The sequence below is a fragment of the Phacochoerus africanus genome, chromosome 8 (assembly GCF_016906955.1).
Source record: "Phacochoerus africanus isolate WHEZ1 chromosome 8, ROS_Pafr_v1, whole genome shotgun sequence".
Lineage (NCBI taxonomy): Eukaryota > Metazoa > Chordata > Mammalia > Artiodactyla > Suidae > Phacochoerus > Phacochoerus africanus.
Window position 1 is genome coordinate 69600258 of NC_062551.1, and position 21714 is coordinate 69621971.

The window sequence follows — 21714 nt, forward strand, 5'->3', positions numbered from 1 at the left end:
GTTTGCCAAGGCCTGTCCCTCGCTTCTTGTTACTTCTCCCAGTCATAGATGCTGGTGCCATATTCTTTTTTTTTTTTTTTTTTTTCCCCATTTTAGGGCCGCACTTGTGGCATATGGAAGTTCCCGGGCTAGGGGTCAAATTGGAGCTGCAGCTGCTGGCTTATACCACAGCCACAGCAATGCCAGATCCTTAACCCCCTGAGCGAGGCCAGGGATCAAACCTGCCTCGTCATGGATGCTAGGTGGGTTCATAACCCTCTAAGCCACAGCAGGAGCTTCTCTTTAGTCTGTCCCTTTTTTGTGGGTGCTACATCATTTTTACTGAACCACCTGTTTGCCAGGTACTGTGCTCTAACCGAGTGCAAGAACACACAAATAAACAGCTCTTGCCCCATGGAGCTCCCACTATGGTGGGGGAGTCAGTGAGTGATGGGAGGTGGAAGTGCTGTTTTCAAACATTTAGATCCCTTAAACAGTATTTTTCTTGAAATCTCCGTTTAATAATTCCTTTTCTTATTAGCAAGTATTGTTTGTGATCCTATGAGTCTTAATGCCAGAGCTACAAAGATGAATGAGTCACAGGTCATGGTCCTCACTGCTTTCCAAATAGTGTGGCTGGTGGCACAGGGATGGCTGCAGATGATACAGGGCATTGTTATCCGTAACCAGTCCGCCAGACATGTGTTTTCATGTATGTTCATTGTTTAAAAGATGAAAATAGGTATTTTATGATAAATAGGGTTGTCTAGAAGAAAAATATTTAAATTTTAAATTCAGGTAATATTTCAATATGAAAAATTATAAAGTGTAGTTAGGGGCCCGCGGACCCACAGAAGCAGTGCAGCCCCTGAAATCCCAGGGGATGGCTCATTCATTCTGACTGAGGGAGACACAAGGACTTCTCCTTCTCTTCTTCTTCTCTTTCTCCTCCTCCTCCCCCTTCTTCTTTTGCTGTAGAAACTAATTGATTGAGTACAGCCACAGCAACAGTCTATTTCGCAGACTAAGTATCTTACATTCATTTTTCTCATTTTAATCCCCAAGGACTTCATTATTAAAAGTAAGCTTTAGTTTGATTTTTTCAATGGAATACACTTTTTTTTGGGTCTCTTTTCTTTTTGTCTTTTAGGGCTGCACCTGAGGCATATGGATGTTCCCAGGCTCAGGGTCAAATTGGAGCCATAGCCACAGGTCTACACCACAGCCACAGCAACTCAGGATCTGAGCCGTGTCTGTGGCCTATACCACAGCTCAGGGCAACACCGGATCCTTAACCCACTGAGCGAGGCCAGGAATCAAACCCAGGTCCTCATGGATGCTAGTTGGGTTTGTTAACCACTGAGCCACGACGGGAACTCCCAGTGGAATACAAATCAGATTCCAGAGTTCCCACTGGCACAATGGTATCAGCAGAGTCTCAGGAGCTCTGGGACACAGGTTTAATCCCTGGTCCAGCACAGTGGGTTAAGTAAGGATCTAGCGTTGCCACTGCTGCAGCATAGGTTGCAGTTGCGTACTGGATCTGATCCCTGGCCTGAGAAATTCATATGCCACTGGGCAGCAAAAAAAAAAAAAAAAAAAAAAGAGAACAAGAAATCCAGATTAATCAGATTTTAATAAAAATCTGGCTTGTAGTAAACACTGATGTTCAAAATGGTAGCGTTATCTGAATAACTATTTTGTTTCACTGTGAAAAGATGCCCTTTCTAGAACATGCACTGCAACATGAGAGTGAAATTGGAAATGACATGAATGTCTGACAAGAAATGGGTGGAAATAGTATACGTTGGTAGAAATAGTATGCAGCCATGACAAATGATGGCATAGGTGTATATATCAACATGGAAAGACATTCATAATATCTAGATAAGAAGAAAAAAATGTTGTTTTTGTTTTGTTTTTCCCTTCTTTCTGTCTTTTCTAGGGCTGCACCACAGCTTGTGGCAGGTCCCAGGCTAGGGGTCTAATCAGAGCTACGGCTGCCGGCCTACCTATACCACAGCCACAGCAACTCAGGATCCGAGCCGCGTCTTCGACCTACACCACAGCTCACAACGCCGGATCCTTAACCCGCTGAGCAAGGCCAGGGATTGAACCTGAAAGCTCGTGGTTCCTAGTTGGATTCTTTAACCACTGAGCCATGTTGGGAACTCCAAAAAATGTGAGATCGAAAAGCCTAAGGGATGCACTAACATGTTAACAGTGGTTATCTCTTTAGCTATGGAATTTCAAGTTAGTTTTTTTTTAACCTCCTGGTGTGTTCTAATTATGAAATGAACATAGGTACCTTTCTTTTTTTTTTTTAACTGAAGTATAAGTCCACATTTCGTTTTTGTACAGAGCAGTCTAGCTTTTCTGATCCTGTTGTGATTTCTTTTCTTACAGGTGCGGGGGCACGGTTGGTGCTATTTTCACATGTCCGCTGGAAGTCATTAAGACCAGGTTGCAGTCTTCGAGGTTAGCTCTTCGGACAGTCTATTATCCTCAGGTTCATCTGGGGACCATCAGTGGAGCTGGAGTGGTGAGGCCAACGTCAGTGACACCTGGACTCTTACAGGTTCTGAAGTAAGTTCTGTTCTGGACTCCTGCCATCAGGATCCCCCCCCCCCCCCCCGACTATCAATGCAGAATGTTTATCAGATGGGGCATTCTGTTTCTCTAGACTTTGTCCGTTTTTTTTTGCTTTTTACTGCTGTACTTGCAGCCCCTGGGCTAGGGCTGGGGTTGAACCAGAGCTCACAGCACTGCCAGATCCTTAACCCACTGTTCGAGGGCAGGAGTCAAATCCACACTCTCATACTATTCAGGTCTGTAACCTTCTGAGCTACAGCAGGAACTTCTGTCGAATTTAAGAATTAGGTTTCTGGAGTTCCTGCTGTGGTGCAGCAGGTTAAGGATCCAGGGTTGTGTGCATGAGTTCGATCATGAGTCTGGCACAGTAGCTTAAGGATCCGGCGTCGCCACACCTGTGGCTCGGATTTGATCCCTGGCCCGGGAACTTCCATATGCCACGGGTACTGCCAAAAAAACAAGAAAAATTAGGTTTCTGTATCAGTACCTTTGAACTCTGACCTTGCTCTCTTGGCCTCAGGGCTCATGCTGTGCATGTGATCCAGGGACAGTTAAAGTAAACTGAACAAAGCAAACCAAAAATCCATGTTTTTGTTTTTGTTTTTTGGCGATTCCTTAGGCCGCTCCTGCGGCATATGGAGGTTCCCAGGCTAGGGGTCGAATTGGAGCTGTAGCCACCGGCCTGCACCAGAGTCACAGCAGCGCGGGATCCGAGCCGCGTCTGCAGCCTACACCACAGCTCACAGCAACACCAGATCCTTAACCCACTGAGCGATTCATTAACCACTGAGCCACAATGGGAACTCCCATGTTTAAATTTTTGCATCAAAGTGTTGCTCTTGCCCAAAATCTTTTGAGGGCTGCCAAAAAGCTCTGGCATGGTAGAATGAAATAAAAAAAATTTTTCGTTGAGGAGTTCCCGTTGTGGCCCCACAGAAATGAATCCGAATAGTATCCATGAGGATGCAGGTTCAATCCCTGGCCTCGCTCAGTGGGTTAAGGATCCGGTGTTGCTGTGAGCTGTGGTATAGGTCATGGATGTGGCTCGGGTCCCATGTGGCTGTGGCAGCTGTAGCTCTGATTTGACCCCTACCCTGGGAATCTCCATATGCCTCAGATGGGGCCCTAAAAAGCAAAAAAAAAAAAAAAAAATTTAATTGCATAAGAGAAGAGTTATGAATATGTCAAGAGGAAGTAATAGGGGACGTTCCCATCGTGGCGCAGTGATTAAGGAATCCAGCTAGGAATCATGAGGTTGCAGGTTCGATCCCTGGCCTCGATCAGTGGGTTAAGGATCCAGCGTTGTCGTGAGCTGTGGTGTAGGTTGCAGACGTGGCTCGGATCCCACGTTGCTGTGGTTCTGGCATAGGCTGGCGGCTACAGCTCCAATTCGACCCCTAGCCTGGGGACCTCCATATGCCAAGGGAGCAGCCCAAGAAATGGCAAAAAGACAAAAAAAAAAGGAAGTAATAGGGAAACAACATGTTGTAATTTTTTTCTTTTTATTTGGAAATAGTTTTACATTTATAGAAAAGTTGCGATATTTATCAGTAAAATTATTAGTAAAATGGTCCTTTTTTTTTTTTTTTTCTTTTTTTAATCTTTTTAGGGCCACACCCACAGCATATGGAAGTTCCCAGGCTAGGGGTCGAATGGGAGCTGCAGTTTCTGGCCTACACCACAGACCCGGCAACTTGGGATCCGAGCCACATCTGTGACCTATGCCACAGCTTGTGGCAGCGCCGGATCCTTCACCCACTGAGCGAGGCCAGGGATAGAATCCACATCCTCATGGATACCAGTCGGATTCTTTCTTTTTTTTTTGTCTTTTTTTTTGCTATTTCTTGGGCCACTCCTGCGGCATATGGAGGTTCCCAGGCTAGGGGTCCAATCGGAGCTGTAGCCACCGGCCTACACCAGAGCCACAGCAACTCGGGATCCGAGACGCGTCTGCAACCTACACCACAGCTCACGGCAACGCCGGATCGTTAACCCCCTGAGCAAGGGCAGGACCGAACCCGCAACCTCATGGTTCCTAGTCGGATTCGCTAACCACTGCGCCACGACAGGAACTCCTTTTTTTTTTGTCTTTTTTTTTTGCTGTTTCTTGTGTCGGATTCTTAACTTGCTGAGCCACCACGGAAACTCCAGAATCTTTTTTTTTTTTTTTTTTTTAACTCAAAACAGGAGAAGGGGAGTAGAGACAAAAAGGGCAGAAGGCTGGTCAGGGCTGGGCCCAGGAAGGGGGAAGCTCCAAGGCGGGTGGCACGCTTGGCTCTCGGGAAGGAGGGAGCTAAGCCCGCTTCCCCCCAAAACATGGCTCTGAAGACCCCCCAGCCTGGCTCGCCTTTTTATAAGTCTAGTCACTACCAGTGTCTCAAATGACACCTTTCTTCTGAGGAACTCAAGTGCTTCGGGCATCCTGAAACACAGAGGTCATTTGCCGACTCTGCTCGCATCCGAGGGGAACTTCCTCTTGCGCACCTGGCACGGTATGTGTGCATCGGCCAGAGCTGCGGGTGTCACTGGGGCCGAGCCCCTGAGGTCAGGGAGGCTTTCTCTAGGTGAGCATTGCAGGATGCCTGTTCTCCGTCTCGAGGATCTCTCTCTCCTGCATTTCCCCCCATTTGGGGTCATTGTTTACTACAAAGGAAACCAGAGGAAAAGGCCTCTCCGTCTTTTACAGCATCAGCAGTGCTCATGCCCTGCAGGGGACAGCCCGCGTGCCTGGCTGGTCTGGCCTGAGACCTCACCCCCGCCGCCCCGTCCTCAGGCTCTTCTCAGGGGAGCAGCCAGAGAACCTCTGTTCAGGGACCTCCAAGGCCTGCCCGCTCCCTGCAGGTGAAAAGCCAAAGCTGTCCCTGAGGCCGCCGGTCTCCAGGTGGTGGTCACCCCGCGTCACTCCCTGGACTTCAGCTCCTCGGCATGTCTGTTCCTTACTGTCCCTTTAAAAGACGGGAGCATTGGAACATTCCACAGCAGGGCCTCTGTGCTGGACATTGTGTCTGCATGGCTGCCTCTCAGCCTCACCTTTGCAGGGAGGCCTGGCACTGCCCCTGCGTTTAAAACGGAGCCCTGCCTTCACACCCCCTCCCTCCTTCCTGCTGTATTTCTATCCATACGCTCACCTCCATCACCTCCGTCCAGCAGACACTGTAGTTACTTCCTCACATTGTTTGCTCTCCCTGCCCCAGAACCGGAAATTCCTTAGAAGCAGGGACTTTGATTTGTTTTGATCACCGAGGTATCCCCAGGCCCTGAGAATGCCACCTGTCGCACAGCAGGAATTCAGTACACGTAGAACCTGTGGGTGGATTTTGGCACCTCAGTAAGATATTAAACATAAAGGGCTTGACACACATCACCTCCTGCTGTGTAACTAATAAATATGAGCCGCTATCACAGTATATATGTCCTTTCTCTTCCCTTTTTTTCTTTTTTTTTTGGTCTTTTTAGGGCCACACCTGTGGCATGTGGAGATTCCCAGGCTAGGGGTTGAATTGGAGCCACAGATGCCGACCTATACCACAGCCACAGCAACTTGGGATTCAAGCCACGTTTGCGACCTACACAACAGCTCACAGCAATGCCGGATCCTTAACCCACTGAGCAAGGCCAGGGATCGAACCCACAGCCTCATGGTTACTAGTCGGGTTGATTAACCACTGAGCCACAACGGGAATTCCCCTTTCTGTTCCATTCATTCATTCATTCATTTATTTATTTTATTTATTTATTTATTTATTTGGTCTTTTTTTGCCTTTTCCAGAGCCGAACCCACGGCATATGGAGGTTCTCAGGCTAGGGGTCTAATTGGAGCTGTAGCCGCCAGCCCACGCCAGAGCCACAGCAACTCAGGATCCGAGCTGCATCTGTGACCTACACCACAGCTCACGGCAATGCCAGATCCTTAACCCACTGAGCAAGGCCCGGGATTGAACCCACAACCTCATGGTTCCTAGTTGGATCGGTTAACCACTGAGCCATGACAGGAACCCCCCCTTTCTGTTCTTTTTAAACAGAGAATTTATAACTGAGTTTCTTGGTAGCCAAGGCAAAAGGGGACCATGATACTGCATAAGTCTCATCTGAAGAAAGTGCATTAGCTCTTCCGGGAAGCAGTGTCTTTTCCTGTTAATAAGTTCTGAAAGCAGTCTGTCACCCAGCACTTAGATCAGACGGTGAGCCCAGCTAAGAAGCATTGTCTTTTAGGATGGGTTTGTTTGTGTTGTTTTTTGCTTTTTTAGGGCTGCAGCATCTGCATATGGAGGTTCCCAGGCTAGGGGTCAAATTGGAGCTAAAGCTGCCGGCCACAGCCACGCGGGATCCGAGCCGCGTCTGCAACCTACACCACAGCTCACAGCAACGCCGGATCCTTAACCCACTGAGCAAGGCCAGGACCGAACCCGCAACCTCATGGTTCCTAGTCGGATTCGTTAACCACTGCGCCACAACGGGAACTCCTTAAGTACCTTTTTAATCTGAACAGTAATATATTAGTGACATAGTCCAACTTTTAAAAACTGATGTGTTCAGATGGAGCTTTGTCTGCGATTGGTCTGTGGTGTGCACATTGTCTAAAACTAGCGAAGAGAATGAAACGCTCCAAACAAGACCATAATTTCTTTCTGCACTTACTTCTTAAATGAAAGTTTCTCTGACTGTGGGAAAATTAGTCTAGGTCCTAACATGCTTTCTTTTGAAGCTGAAAAGTACCATTTATAGTAGGAACTTGATTGTCCCAGAAAAGTTTTGTAAACATCCAGCTAGGTTAGAAGTTTGAATTATGTAAGATTTGACTTTTTGCCTACTGTTAATAATGCGTAACTGTGGAGACAGCCTTTTTGCAGCTTTTAAAAGGCTGGAGTCACTTGAGGACAGAGTTCCCCACTGCATTATAGATGAGAGGCCCCAATCTTCCTGGAGCCAGAGGTTCCCTTTGCTTTGTCTCAGTGACTCCCGGGCTGGCTGCACAGTGAACTTTAATGGAACCACAGATGGAGTGGTTGGATGGAATCTCGGCTTTAAAAATTTTTAGCTATATTGACCATTTGAAATCTTCTCACATACTCTCTTATAAGGTAGGTGTAGGTTACTTCAAGGTGTTGAGAAAAGTTTTTGTTCAGAAAGCTTGGCTTTTTAGAAGTACAGTCCTGTTTGGAGAAGGAGTAACGATAAAGTATTTAAAGGTGAAAACACTAAGTTCTCATGTGTCTGTTAAGGACCACATGGCTTGGCTTTGGCCAGTGTGAAAATGCCCTGACACCCCACCAACTTCACGTGGAGCATTACTTTCAGAAACCCACAAGTTGTCTTTACCCCAGCCCTTGCTTCAGGGCTCCGTGGGCTATGAGTTGAGTGTTTTTATAACCTGTGACCTATAGCTTTTTTTCTTTTCTTTTTTTCTGAGCCACGAAGGGAACTCCAAGTTCAGCTGTTTCATTGTGTTCACCGCGTTAAGCAGGCGTCAGGACAGTTTGATGTTAGCACATTTTCATCTCCACTGCAAGAATCCCCTCGTAGGTCCCCAGCCCTAGACAACCAACCACTAATCTATTTTCTGTCTCTATAGATTTGTCTCCTGGATATTTTATATAAATGAAATCATATAACAGGGCTTTTTGTGTCCAGCTGCTTTCATGTAACCTAATGTTTCTTGAAGTTCATCCTTGTAGTGTGTGTCAGTATTTTCTTTTTACTGCCAAATGATATTCCACTGTATGGCTAGGTCTTTGAAACACATTGCTTTGAGTTCCCTGGTGGTCTAGTGGTTAGGATTTAGTGTTTTCACCACTGCAGCCTGGGTTCAATCCCTGGTCTGGGACCAGAGATCCCACATCAAGCAACTGCACACCTCAGCCAAAAACAAAAAACACAGAGCACCCCCCCCCCGCCCCAAACAAACAAACAAATGAAACACATTGCTTTGACCTTTCCAGATGCTCTAAAGTGGAGTTCCTGTCATGGCTCAGTGGTTAACGAATCCGACTAGGAACCATGAGGTTGTGGGTTAAGGATCTGGCGTTGCCGTGAGCTGTGGTGTAGGTTGCAGACGCGGCTCGGATCCTGTGTTGCTATGGCTCTGGTGTAGGCCGGTGGCTGCAGCTCTGATTCGACCCGTACGTAGCCTGGGAACCTCCATATGCCGAGGGAGCAGCTCTAGAAATGGCAGAGACAAAAAAAAAAAAAAAAGCCAACCAGGTGCTCCAAAGAAAAGACAGACTTATACACACATTGTACTTAGTGCAGTGTGTCCCTAGTTGTCTAGTTTGAGCACTTTCATGTGACCCTCAGGATGTCAGGAGGGTTTGGCCTGGGCCATGCAGGCAGGAGTGCATCTTGGGGTCACTTACAAAGGCCTGGGTTGATACCTGCCAGTAAGGGAAACCATCCATGACTACATAATCCGACTTTTTAGGCCCTGAATCAAGACCAGTGGTTTGCTGTAGCTGTTGGTTTCAAACAGCCCCGAAAGCAGTGTTTGGTCTATATTGGCTTCAGCAGCCCAGTGGGAATGGCCAGTTCAGTGGAAAGAAACATAGTCTGTAAAATGTAATGGCTGTTATTTGTGGGGGTTTGTTTGTCTGTCTTTGCTTTAGTAGTAGTAGTATTAGCAGTGGTGGTAGTTGCTATTTAGGGCAGCACCTGGGACATATGGAAGTTCCTGGGCTAGGGGTCAAATCAGAGCTGCAGCTGCTGGCCACAGCCACAGCAGCTCGGGATCTGAGATGCATCTGCAACCTATGCTGCAGCCTACAGCAACACCCGTCCTTAACCCACTGGTCAAGGCCAGGGATCAAACTCACCTCCTCAGGTTCTTAACCTGCTGAGCCACAAGAGGAACTCCTGTTTTTGTTTTTAAAGACAAATTGGATTATGTTAGGTTTAAGAATCAGGGACTTGGTCGAGTTCCCATTGTGGCTTAGCAGGTTAAGACCCCGATGTAGTGTCCATACAGATGCGGGTTCAATCCCTGGCCTCGCCCAGTGGGTTAAGGATCAGGTGTTGCTCCAAGCTGCAGTGTAGGTCGCAGCTTGGATTCGGTGTTACTGTGGCTGTGGCAGATAGGCCAGTGGCTAAGGCTCCACTTAGACCCCTAGCCTGGGAATTTCTTCCACATGCCATGGGTGTGGCCATAAAAACAACAAACAAACAGAAATAATTGGGAACTTTAGGGATAGGAATTAACCACAATACTTTCTGACCATTCAGAGGACTTTGAATGTTTGTCCTTCCTCTTTCCTTCTCCATCCTGTTCCCTCTCTTGCTCACTGGCTTGCTTTGTGGACCATTTTGTCCAATCTTTTAAGGCAGTATTTCATTTTAATTTGCAGTTATACTCATTGTCCGTATTAGATTCATCACTGGTGAACTCAGATGTTGACTAGTTAGTCTTAGAAATAATGTGCTTTTTGTTAATAAATATCTTTTATTGTGGTTTAAAAAAAGAAAAAAAGATTGTTTCCCACTGTTTTGAAGTTTTTGTTTGTTTGTTTGTTTTGTTTGTTTTTTATTTTTTGTCTTTTTAGGGCCGCACCTGGGGCATGTGGAGATTCCCAGGCTAGGGTCTAATCAGAACTGTAGCTGCTGGCCTACGCCAGAGCCACAGCAACACCATATCTGAGCCATGTCTGCGACCTACACCACAGCTCATGGCAACGCTGGATCCTTAACCCACTGAGGGGAGGCCAGGGATCGATCTCGCAACCTCGTGGTTCATAGTCAGATTCATTTCCACTGCACCGTGACAAGAACTCTGTAAATGGAATTTTGATTTCCATTTTTAGACTGTTTGCTGCTACTATGTAGAAATACAGTTGGTTTTTGTATGTTGATTTTGTAGCTTGCAATCTTGCTGAGCTAGTTTATTAGTTATAGTGATTTTTTTTTTTAGTGGATTCCTTAGTGTTTCCTTCTCCATAAAAGATCATATAGTCTGTGAATAAAGATAGCTTTGCTTTTTCTTTTCCAGTCTAGATACCTTTTATTTCTTTTCTCTTGCCTAATTGCTAGCCTACTACTTTTTAGGGCAACTCTTGAAGGTACAAATATTTTTTATATCAACATACAGGCATTCCTGATGTGGCTCAGTGGGTTAAGGATCCAGCGTTGCCATAAGCTGCAGCATAGGTCACAGATGCAGCTTGGATCCAGTGTGGCTGTGGCTGTGTCTGTGGCCGCAGCTGCAGCTCCAATTCAACCTCTGGCCCAGGGACGTCCATGTGCCACAGGTGAAGCCATAGAAAGAAAGAAAGAAATATAAAATCCCCAAATTTGTAAAAGAGAAGGCTAAGATTCAAGGTTTTATTTAGTTTGTCCTTTCAGGGACTGTAGACCGTGACACAGTACGTTGATCTGAAGAAAAGAGAAAGCCGTAAAACTTCAACATGCTCCAACCTGCCACAGACCCGAACTTAACTTCCTTTGCACCAAAAAAATCCAGCTTTGTTTTAGAAACTTTTTCTCTGTGGGAAACATGGAAAGTGGTAGAAATAGAATTGGCAGGATTCACTTTACTATTAGCTTTATAGGAATATCTTTTCCACAGAATGGAAAATATTTTTTTGTCTTCCTTTCAGTGTCATAATGAAGGTAAAACAATATATAAACTCTTTCAGTACCTCTAGTTACTTGTGAGCTAGGTCAGCTTGGAGGATGCTGTCAAATTGGAGGTACTGAGTACCAAGTAAAAAAATCTTCAAAGAAGGAGATTACACTGGAGAGGACCGTACTTTAAATTTCCCTGGATACCATGAACGTCGGCCATTGAAAAGAATAAATTTAACCAGTTCGAAGATCACTGAGTTGGAGTGGGAAAAGAATCCTTTCAAAATTATCTTAGTCACTTTTAGTCAGAAGCCATACTTAACTCTTTTTTTTGGCTATGCCCATGGCATACAGAAATTCCCGGGCCAGAGAATCAAATCTGTGCCACAGCCGTAACCAGAGCCACGGCAGTTGACAACACTAGATCCTTAATCCATTGAGCCACCAGGGAACTCCTCCTAAGCATTCTGTTCCTTATTCAAGGAGCTAATGAGCTTCATCATTTTGCATAAGCCTTGCCTAAGGATTTTAAAGATACATCTTTTCTTCTTATTCAGGTCAATCTTGGAGAAAGAGGGACCAAAGTCACTTTTTAGAGGCTTGGGTCCAAATTTGGTTGGAGTTGCACCGTCAAGGTAAGCTTTAACCTTTGCACTAGCTCCCGTATAGTGTATGATGTACTAAGTCCTTTCTTACAGGGGACCGTACTGTTAGAGGCTAGGTTTGTTTTTCTCATTTCTTTGTGGGATTTGCCTCGGTACATCTGACATATAGAAATAGTGTTAACTGGTGGCGTGTCTTTTAGTGTGTGTGCCTGTGAAAGAGAGTTTTAGTCCCTTTATTCTTAGGTTGCAGATATTCTGCTCCCACCCCCGGAATCTTCTCTCAGGGAGTGTTTTTGCTCCTCTATGTATGGCCAGTGGAGAGCGGCATAGGCATCACCTAGGAGCTTGTTAAAACTACAAGATCTCAGACCGCACCCCAGACCCACATCAGGATTTGCCTTCTAACAAGACAGACCCCCAGCCGATTCATGTGTGCGTTTGGAAGCACTGGTCTGAAGGAGTTGGAAAGGCTTCTAGGCTTTACTTTGTATATTAAAATATCTCATTTTTGTTACAAGGCTTTGTTTTCCTCAAAGCTTATTTGAATATATGGAGCTGATATCCTGAGCTGTAGCATCCCAGTGCAATAGCCACTGGTCACATAGGACTCTTTAAATGAATTAAAGTTGAAAATGCAGTTCCTCGGTCTCACTAGCCACATATCAAGTACTTAGTATTCACCTGCAGCCAGTGGCTCCGGCCTTGGAGATCATAGACCTTGACCGTGTCCATGAGTTGGAAAAGACATTTTGTGATTGACCCATGGGCCAGCTGGAAAAAATAAGAAGCCTTTTCCCTGGCATTGCTGATGAAAGAGCAGGGAAAGATCGCAGCAGCCCCTGCTCCCCAGCCCCAACAAGAGGAGGCGATGGGGGCGGTGCATGGCCTGCCGCCACCTCCAGCCGAGTTCCTTTCTGGGCTAGGGAGCTCTTTATGAAAACCTGTATGGTGGTGGGTCCTATGTAGTGCTGAGTCATCAGGGAAAGGGTTCAAATTCCATCTGACTTACTCAATTTGGTGTAAAAGGCAAGACAAGTGTGGTATGTTTTAGAAATGCATTGCAACTTTAAAGTGAGAGTGTATGTTGATGTTTAAAGGATTGACATTTGTCCAGAGTGAAGAACGTAAATGGACCTTGTTCCTTCCCCAAACCTCATTTTCCCCAGTTATTTCGGACATGGCATCCTCACTGAATACTTTCCAGAGGGACAAGCAGCCATTCCCTGCAGCAGGTTTTGGTTTTAGCACAGATCAGGTCAAGCTTTTGGTTACGTAGTAACTTCTTTCGCATATCCCTGAATTTATCCGACTTTGATTCTGCAGAGGGACGTCTGTGTGGTGCAGTGTCATACTGATGTGCGATGCGCTCTCTGTTCTTGCAGGGCTGTGTACTTTGCATGCTACTCCAAAGCCAAAGAGCAGTTCAATGGCATTTTCGTGCCCAATAGCAACATCGTGCACATTTTCTCCGCTGGCTCTGCAGGTATGTTACCCAAGTCAGTGGAGACAAGGTTCTCACTTCCCTAAAGCATGTGTTGCGCCAAACAACTTTCCCCAGGGTTTAGAAATTAGCTCTCTGCTTCTTTTGCACCTCAAATGGTTTTTCTAAAGCTTTATGTTAGAACCGATAAAATATGAACGGTTGAGAGCGGTTTGTCACTTGGTTGCATTTTTTTTCTTTTACTTCTGAATCTTTTTATTCTCCCTCAAAATTGACCTGTTCTCGTGCATTCTAGCAGTGTGATTCTCTTGTAAAAGAACAGTAACATCTTTTCATGCCTATTACATTATTTTCTAGAATTTGAGCTGCTTTTCCCTTAACACTCCCCCCGCCGCCCGACGTGTACAGTGGGCACTTCTGTCCTTAATGGTTGGATGGCACCATGAGGGCTCAGGGCTTCTAGTGGGGTTCTTTCAGGGGAGTCAGTGATGGATCAGACAGCTTCTGTTCCCATTTGAAGGGAATCATTCCACTTACTCTAGAAAATTCATAACAGGATTTTTTTCCCCAGGAAATACTTGGCCAAAACATGAACATATAGATTGCTGAGAGAAGGCTATGTCTGTCTGTCTGTCTGTCTGTCTGTCTGTCTCTCTTTCTCTCTCTCCATATGTATAGATAAATCTTTTGTCTAAGTAGAAAGATATTTTGGAGAATTAAATTGGCATTTTATGAAAAATTTTCACCCTCTACCAGCCTGTAAATTGTATGTATCAGTTTTGTCCCTGTTACTCCAGATAAAAGTACTAGTAATTCATCCGAATAATTATAGATAATAATTTCTGGACCCCAGTGGAAAATGACATTAGCAAATCTGCTTCACAGCAAGAAAGTCATTTTACAGACTATGGTGCTCTGAGGGGAGGCCCTGTGGAGTTCAGAAGAAGTCGATTTTTTTTTTTTAACATCTTTAATTTGCTGGTTTTTTTTTTTTTTTTTCCCCCACTGTACAGCAAGGGGGTCAGGTTATCCTTACATGTATACATTACAATTACATTTTTCCCCCAGCCTTTCTTCTGTTGCAACATGAGTATCTAGACAAAGTTCTCAATGCTATTCAGCAGAATCTCCTTGTAAATCTATTCTAAGTTGTGTCTGATAAGCCCAAGCTCCCGATCCCTCCCACTCCCTCCCACTCCCTCCCCCTCCCATCAGGCTAATTTGCTGTTTTAAGGAGCTAATATTTGCTACAAGTTTTTTTTTTCCTCCTTTCTGGTAACGTTCAGTTTTTAAAATTGATTTACAAAGTTGTGTTAGTTTCATGTGTACAGCAAAGTGATTCCATTTTTATGTACATATGTATGTATGTATGTACATATTTTTCAGATTCTTTTCCATGGGTTATTACAAGATATTGACTGTGATTCGCTATGCAATCTTTGTTGTTTATCTGTGGAGGGAGAATTTTAAACCCCTATATAGGGTCCTGTTATCTAATCAACCTGCTTAGACCGTGGAGGGGATGAAGTATTTGAGGGGACTGACTGTGTGTCAGGTCAGTACCATGGTACTGCTTTTTTGTTTTGTCGGGAATGATTAGCAATATTAAGATGGGAGAATACTTATTTTAAAATAAGATGGTTCCTATAGGCAGATAGGTCAGTCTTGAAACTTCGATTTCCTTAAATGACTAGTCAGGTACTAAAACGTCTAAGTTTCAGGAAGTTCCCGTCATGGCGCAGTGGTTAACGAATCCAACTAGGAACCATGAGGTTGCAGGTTCAATCCCTGGCCTCACTCAGCGGGTTAAGGATCTGGCTTTGCCGTGAGCTGTGGTGTAGCTCACAGATGTGGCTCGGATCCCGCGTTGCTGTGGCTCTGGTGTAGGCTGGCAGCTACAGCTCCGATTAGATCCCTAGCCTGGGAACCTCCATATGCCGCGGGAGCGGCCCTAGAAAAGGCAAAAAGACAATAAAATAAAATAAAATGTCTAAGTTTGAATCAGGTAAATGAGATTTAGTTATTCTATTTTACCTTGTATATAAGGTAACCCTTTGGATTAGATTAGCAACTCTTTAAAATAAATTTTTTCTGGACCTAAAGCTTTAAATTGTGTTTTAGAAGAGTTTCCTGTTTACAGAAGTAGTCGTATTGACAGGAATATCAACAGCACCACCTAAGGCTAGAAAGACCGGACAGGGCTGTAGAAAATGGAGAGATTTATTTTAGGTCCAACACACCAGTCAATATTACATTTCAGAGAACTGTAGCTTCCAATTGTAGTGTGGAGATGTAACTGCTTCCGATTCTCCATTTTTAGTACTAAGCCATCGAAAGCCTGGTTTCCAAGTTTATCACATGGGATAGACCGCTTTAATGAGCATTGTTCAGTACTAACAGTTTCTTTTCTTGTTTTCTTCCAGCTTTTGTCACAAATTCCTTAATGAATCCTATATGGATGGTTAAAACCCGCATGCAGCTAGAACGGAAGTAAGTTATTAATTGTTCCTTCCTTGGTGTAGGAAGTCGAGGGGGCTTTTTTCTTCCTCGGTTCCAGCTGGGGAGTGAGGCGCAGTGTCCTCAGCCTTGTTTTGTCTGGTAACAAGCATGTGTGAGACAAAGGCCGATGGAAACAACACACCGGGAGGTGTCGGAAGCTAGCTCTGTTGTGGCGCCTGACGTACACTTGTGACATTGTCTCAGGTGGCCGGTGGGCTCGGCTTTTGGACACCCCACCCCCGGGTGGAGTTCTGTGCTGTCCTCCAGATGGAAGATATCAGGAAGGGCAGAGCAGGAGTTCGGTCAAGAGCCCGACTAGTATCCATGAGGACTCCTACAGGCATTTCTTAGAACAGTATTTTTTAAAGCAGTGAAAACCAGTTACTGAAATACAACTCTCAGTGTTTTTAAAAATTGCAGTATAGGGAGTTCCCATCATGGCTCAGTGGTTAATAAACCCGACTAGGAACCATGAGGTTGCGGGCTCGATCCCCGGCCTTGCTCAGGGGGTTAAGGATCTGGCATTGCCATGAGTTGTGGTGTAGGTCGCGGACGTTGCTCAGATCCCAAGTTGCTGTGGCTGTGGTGTAGCTGGCGGCTTCAGCTCCAATTTGGCCCCTAGCCTGGGAACCTCCGTGTGCCACCAGTGCGGCCCTAAAAGACCAGGAAAAAAAAATTACAATATAGGAATATATTTCTTTGATACATTAATTAACAAGATCAACAAGTATTCCAGTAAATAACTGCCTAATTTCAAGGTAGTGATGATGGTAAATGCTATTTTGTGGTGGGATTCTAAGAACCCTTCTGTTACTGCGTTGCCTTGAAATGTGGGTGGGGCACTGGAAACTTCCGGCTGGTCTGGTCTAACCTTAAGCGACTTGTAAAGATGGGGCGAGAGCAAGTGGGCAAGAGCGCCCCCTGGAGGCAGAGGTAGGGGTCTGCGTTAGCTTGTTTTCCTCTCCAGTGAACAGGATAGCCTCAGAATTGGCCTGTGATTCCATGTTCCCCCTAACCCATTCTGCCTGAAAGAACCTTCCAAAATGTATCAGGTATTTTGAAGAGATTGCTTGCTCAGAAGCCTTCGAGTGTCAGTCGCTCTCAGGGTCAGATTTAACTCTTGAGCCTACCACCCAGGGTCTTTTTGTAGTTCTCTAAAAATGTCATGTGTCCTGCTTCCATCTTCCTGAGTCTGCCCTCCCTCACCTGGAACCCGTTTTCCCCTTCTTGTCCCTCAAGAGCACCTACTTGTCCTGCAAGCTTCTGACCAGCATCCTCTCCCAGAAACCTTTGGCAGTCAGTCCCAATTCCAGGTGTGCACACACTGTCCTAATGTCACTTCTGGGGTCTTTTGTTTGTTTTTGGTTTTTTTTCCTGCACCCATGGCACATGGAAATTCCCAGGCCAGGGATTGAATCCGAGCCATAGCTATGACAATGCCAGATCCTTTAGCCCACCAGGATGCCAGCACGGGGAATGAACCCGTGCCTCCACAGCACCGCAAGCCACTGCAGTCCGATTCTTAACCCACTGAACCACAGCAGGAACTCCAATGTATGAATTCTTTTAAATCTACCTGACAATGAAAAAAAATCAAGCAATAAAAATTAAAAATAAAATAAAAATAAATAAATCTACCTGGCAATGACTGACCCATGCCCAGGACCTTTTAAAGCTTTGTGGGTGGGCTCTGCTAACACAGGCTTCAACAGTGAGTATTGCGTGCTTGCTCTGCACTAGCCCCCCAGAAACAGCAGAGGCTAAAATATGGGCCTTGCCTTCCAGAAGCTCACTTCTTCACAGGAAACAAATAAGGAGAATTGTAGGCTGGTGGGATAAGGGGCCTGAGGGGCTCCAGGGCCTAGAGGGTCCCTAGTGCAGTCTGGGCCGGGATGCAGCCCATGGCAATGAGATGCCCACCTTCCCACCTGCACTGTAGCCTGGTGGGTGGCCCCAGGGAAGGTGCCTCCAGCAGAGAACCCATTGTGCGGAAAATCTGGAGGCAGGGAAAGCATTGTTTATTCTGAGCAGCTGAAAGAGGGGATGTGTCCTGTTTGCAGGGCTGGAGAATGAGGGCGGGGCCAAAAGATGAGTCTGGAGAAGCGAGATGGGGGAGCCACATCCTTAACAGCCCTGGGAAGGCATGGGAGTTTGGACCCAGACTTGACTTTGAATCGGTGGAGAGCCATTAGAGCAGTGGTCTAGTGTGTCCCCCAGGGGATATTTAGTGACGACTGGAGACATTTCCTTTTTTGTAGGGGCAGCATGTGGAAGTTCCTAGGCCAGAGATTGACTCTGAGCCACAGCTGCAGCACCACCAGAACTGCAGACATTTTTTTTTGTCTTTTTGTCTTTTTTGTTGTTGTTGTTGTTGTTGTTGTTGCTATTTCTTGGGCCGCTCCCGTGGCATATGGAGGTTCCCAGGCTAGGGGTTGAATCGGAGCTGTAGCCACCGGCCTATGCCAGAGCCACAGCAACGTGGGATCCGAGCCGCGTCTGCAACCTACACCACAGCTCACGGCAACGCCGGATCGTTAACCCACTGAGCAAGGGCAGGGACCGAACCCTCAACCTCATGGTTCCTAGTCGGATTCGTTAACCACTACACCACAACGGGAACTCCAGACATTTTTATTTCTCACAACTTAGGGGGGTGGAGGCCATCCTGCCAACACAGAGGACAGCCCCCAACAAAGTTGTCTAGCCCAAAATATCAGTCGTGCCAAGAACGACAAACCCTGCCTTAAGGGGATTTTAAGCAGGGCAGTGGCGTGCTTGCAGTTGCGTTACAAAGGTCACTCCAGGTAGGGGTCGGGGGAGACCCACTACAAAGGTCTGCAGCCCCACAGGAGGGGTCTCGGACCTGCCCCCAAGCCTAAACACCATCTGGTCCTGGGGTTCCATTTGTATCCAGGCAGCTGGTGAATACTTCCTGTCATGGGGTAGGAGCAGCCAAGACTAGTTATCCTGTAGTCTATTCCATCCTTATAATGTTATAAGCATAGAAATAATGAATGTAAATACAGCACTTGGAGACAAGAGCGGTAAGAGCACGCCTACACTCGCCACCGTGTCAGAACGTTGATGAGTTTTCCTTCGGTATTTTTTTTATTTTTTTGGCCACACTAGCACCACGCAGAAGTACCCGGGCCAGGGATCGATCCCGTGCCACAGCAGCGACAATGCCAGATCCCTGACCTGGGCACCACGAGGGAACTCCCTCCTTCAGTGTTTTCTTAAAGCGTGTTGTCCGTATCATGATTACACTGTGTGTACAGTTCGGTCCTTTTCCCAATTGCAGCTCCTCCCCGTCTCGTCCTACCTCCACTGCCGTTTTAACGGAGCCTTTGTGCCACCATTGATCTGTGCCCGTCTTCCCCATTTGGCTTGTTTGGGTTATGTCACAGTTCCCTTTCCCTCTGATGAACCTCTTCCTCACAGCTCTTTCCAAGTCAGAGCCCAGCCTGCGAGCACGCATGTGTGGCTCCGGGTGCAGATGCATGTCCTGTCCTGGGCGCCTGTCGGGTGTCCCAGCGGATCGCCCTGCTCCACAGAGGGGGGCGGACAGGGCAGCACGGGGGGCTTCTGTTGGTCATCCCGGGCTCCTCGGCTATGCCCTGACGGCCCGTGTCGGCCTCCTTCCTGCAGGGTCCGAGGCTCCAAGCAGAGGAACACGCTCCAGTGTGCCCGCTACGTGTACCAGACGGAAGGCATCCGGGGCTTCTACCGGGGGTTAACGGCCTCCTATGCTGGAATTTCAGAAACGATCATCTGTTTCGCTATTTACGAAAGCTTAAAGAAGTATCTGAAGGAAGCGCCATTAGCTGCTTCTACAAATGGGACTGAGAAAAATTCCACCAATTTTTTTGGACTTATGGCAGCTGCAGCTCTTTCTAAGGGATGCGCCTCGTGTGTTGCGTACCCACACGGTAGGTTCTGCTTTGCCCTCCGGGGCAGTAAAACCCCCGACGCTTTGTGTTGGTGTGTCTAAACCTCTAGCTCGGCGGCTGGTGCAGATACCCGCAGGTATCACGCAGTAACTGGGGCCCAGCGCAGCCGGCTGCGGCCCCTGTGTGCAGGTCATGAGGGCAGGGGAACCCTGCTCTGAGCTCCAGCTGATTGCGGCCAAAACGTGCCTGGGCACAATGTGAGCCCTGTCTTGTGGAACTTCTGATGTTTTCAAAGAAGCCAGAAATCTGGATTTTATTAAAATACCTCAATTTACAAAAGTGATGTGGGAGCCAAGCTTTGGGGGAAAAACTCCCTCTCAGCTTCCACTTTGAATGGAGCGTTGAGGAAGCCTACCTTGGGTAAGTTTATTTTTTAAGGAATTCATAACAGACCTAATGTTCCCCTGAACTGCTTTTGAAAAAGAAGCTTAGTTGATTGTGCCATGGAAAACAGGTTTCGTTAGCAGAAGCCTGCTGCACTCTCAGCTGTTGTGACAAATGCACACGGTCAACTTCTGACAGGTCACTGGGTCCCCAGCACGTGCTGGGGCACCGAGCAGCTCCAAGGGCTCGCGGAGGAGAGGTCGGGGTGGTTCCCCGGTCAGTGGGCCCTGAAGCCTGCTTGATGGCCAGTTGGCAAGTGCTGTGGGTGCCAGGCTGAGCCAGGGCCAGGTGGGCAAGGGTCTGAGAAAGGAGGAGGCAGTTTTTAAGCTGGACGGAGTGGAGCGGAGAAGGCTCCTCGTAGGGAAGCAGGTTGGGGAGTACGTGGATAAGGTCTTGTTGAAGAAACCACCGTACTTAATGGAAATCACACCGTGAGTGAAATGGGAGACTTGACTTCATTGAGGGCAGAAACCCATAAACCTCCTTAAAAGTCCCATTCAGACAAAGGCTTTTTTTTCATCCCTTGGGAGTCGTTTTGCTCTTTTGTACATATGCGTACCTCTCCCTGATGGGCCATTTCCCACAGTGAGAAAGTGTTGTGGAAAGAACTTCTCACAGTCTCTGTGTACTGCCCACCGGAGCAGAGCCGAGGCGGCCAAGAGCCCCCGCTGTGTGGTAAGCTCTGTAAAGCTGCGTACTGTGAGCACTGTCCGCGCTTGGCTCAGAAGCGCGGTTCATCTGTAGCCTGAGATGTGTGTTTCTCTCTGCAGAAGTCATAAGGACACGGCTCCGGGAGGAGGGCACCAAGTACAAGTCCTTCGTCCAGACCGCTCGGCTGGTCTTCCAGGAAGAAGGCTACCTCGCCTTCTACAGAGGACTCTTTGCCCAGCTCATCCGGCAGATCCCAAACACCGCTATTGTGTTGTCTACCTACGAGTTGATTGTGTACCTGTTAGAAGACCACGTTCAGTAGCAGGCCAGAAAATTGTGCTCTAGAAGAATAAAACTGAAAAACTCTTGAGAATTTTTTTTTTTTCCTCTGTTGCTGTTTAGAATGTTTGAGACCGAAGCAGGAAAGGCCGTCGAGTGTCTGGCTCCTTATCACCTGTTGGACATTCCTTTTGGACTCGTGCGTTCTGGAAGGTTTCGATGTGTTAACGTTAACAGTTAATTATAACTCTTGGTTTGTTTCTCTTTTTTTAATTTAAGAGGATTCAGGATTAAGCAGCCAGTAAATTAAATCATGCTATTTAATTTAAGTATACATTTGGTTTGTGTCCTCTTTTATGTCCACCCATACTTGCCCAACAGCTAGGACTTCAGTGAAGCATAAGGCTAGAAATGCAGAGAAAAACCATAAAATTAAAGTACAGCTTGTTGGAAGTTCCCATGTGGTGTGGCGGGTTAAGGATCAGGCGTTGCTGCAGTTGTGGTGCCTGTCACAGCTGTGGCGTGGGTTCAATCCCTGGCCCAGGAACTTGTGTGTGCCATGGGTGCAGCCAAAAAAAAAATCCTATAAATGAGAAATGACCAGCATTTTAACCCCTCCCCTGTCATTCTTTTTTTCTTTTTCCCTCCCCCGTCATTTTTATTTTTATTTTTTTAATTTTTTCCCTCGTCATTTTTATTATTTATTTATTTATTTATTTTTGTCTTTTTGCTATTTCTTGGGCCGCTCCCACGGCATATGGAGGTTCCCAGGCTAGGGGTCCAATCG

At 46.5% G+C, this 21714-nt stretch overlaps 1 protein-coding gene and 1 non-coding gene across 2 annotated transcripts in view; both read left to right on the forward strand.

Moving 5' to 3' along the window:
• The window catches only part of SLC25A33 (solute carrier family 25 member 33), a 32866-nt gene extending 11605 nt beyond the window's left edge, over window positions 1-21261 (forward strand). The window contains exons 2-7 of the mRNA XM_047791652.1: window positions 2386-2565; window positions 11676-11753; window positions 13106-13206; window positions 15588-15654; window positions 19312-19592; window positions 20768-21261. Coding sequence (XP_047647608.1) covers window positions 2386-2565; window positions 11676-11753; window positions 13106-13206; window positions 15588-15654; window positions 19312-19592; window positions 20768-20970 — 910 coding nt within the window. The 3' untranslated portion in view covers window positions 20971-21261. The remainder of the gene's footprint in view (window positions 1-2385; window positions 2566-11675; window positions 11754-13105; window positions 13207-15587; window positions 15655-19311; window positions 19593-20767) is intronic.
• On the forward strand, window positions 8987-9113 carry LOC125134806 (small nucleolar RNA SNORA2/SNORA34 family). The gene has a single exon (XR_007136803.1). It is a non-coding gene; the product is annotated as a small nucleolar RNA SNORA2/SNORA34 family (small nucleolar RNA).
• Window positions 21262-21714: the final 453 nt, after the last annotated feature.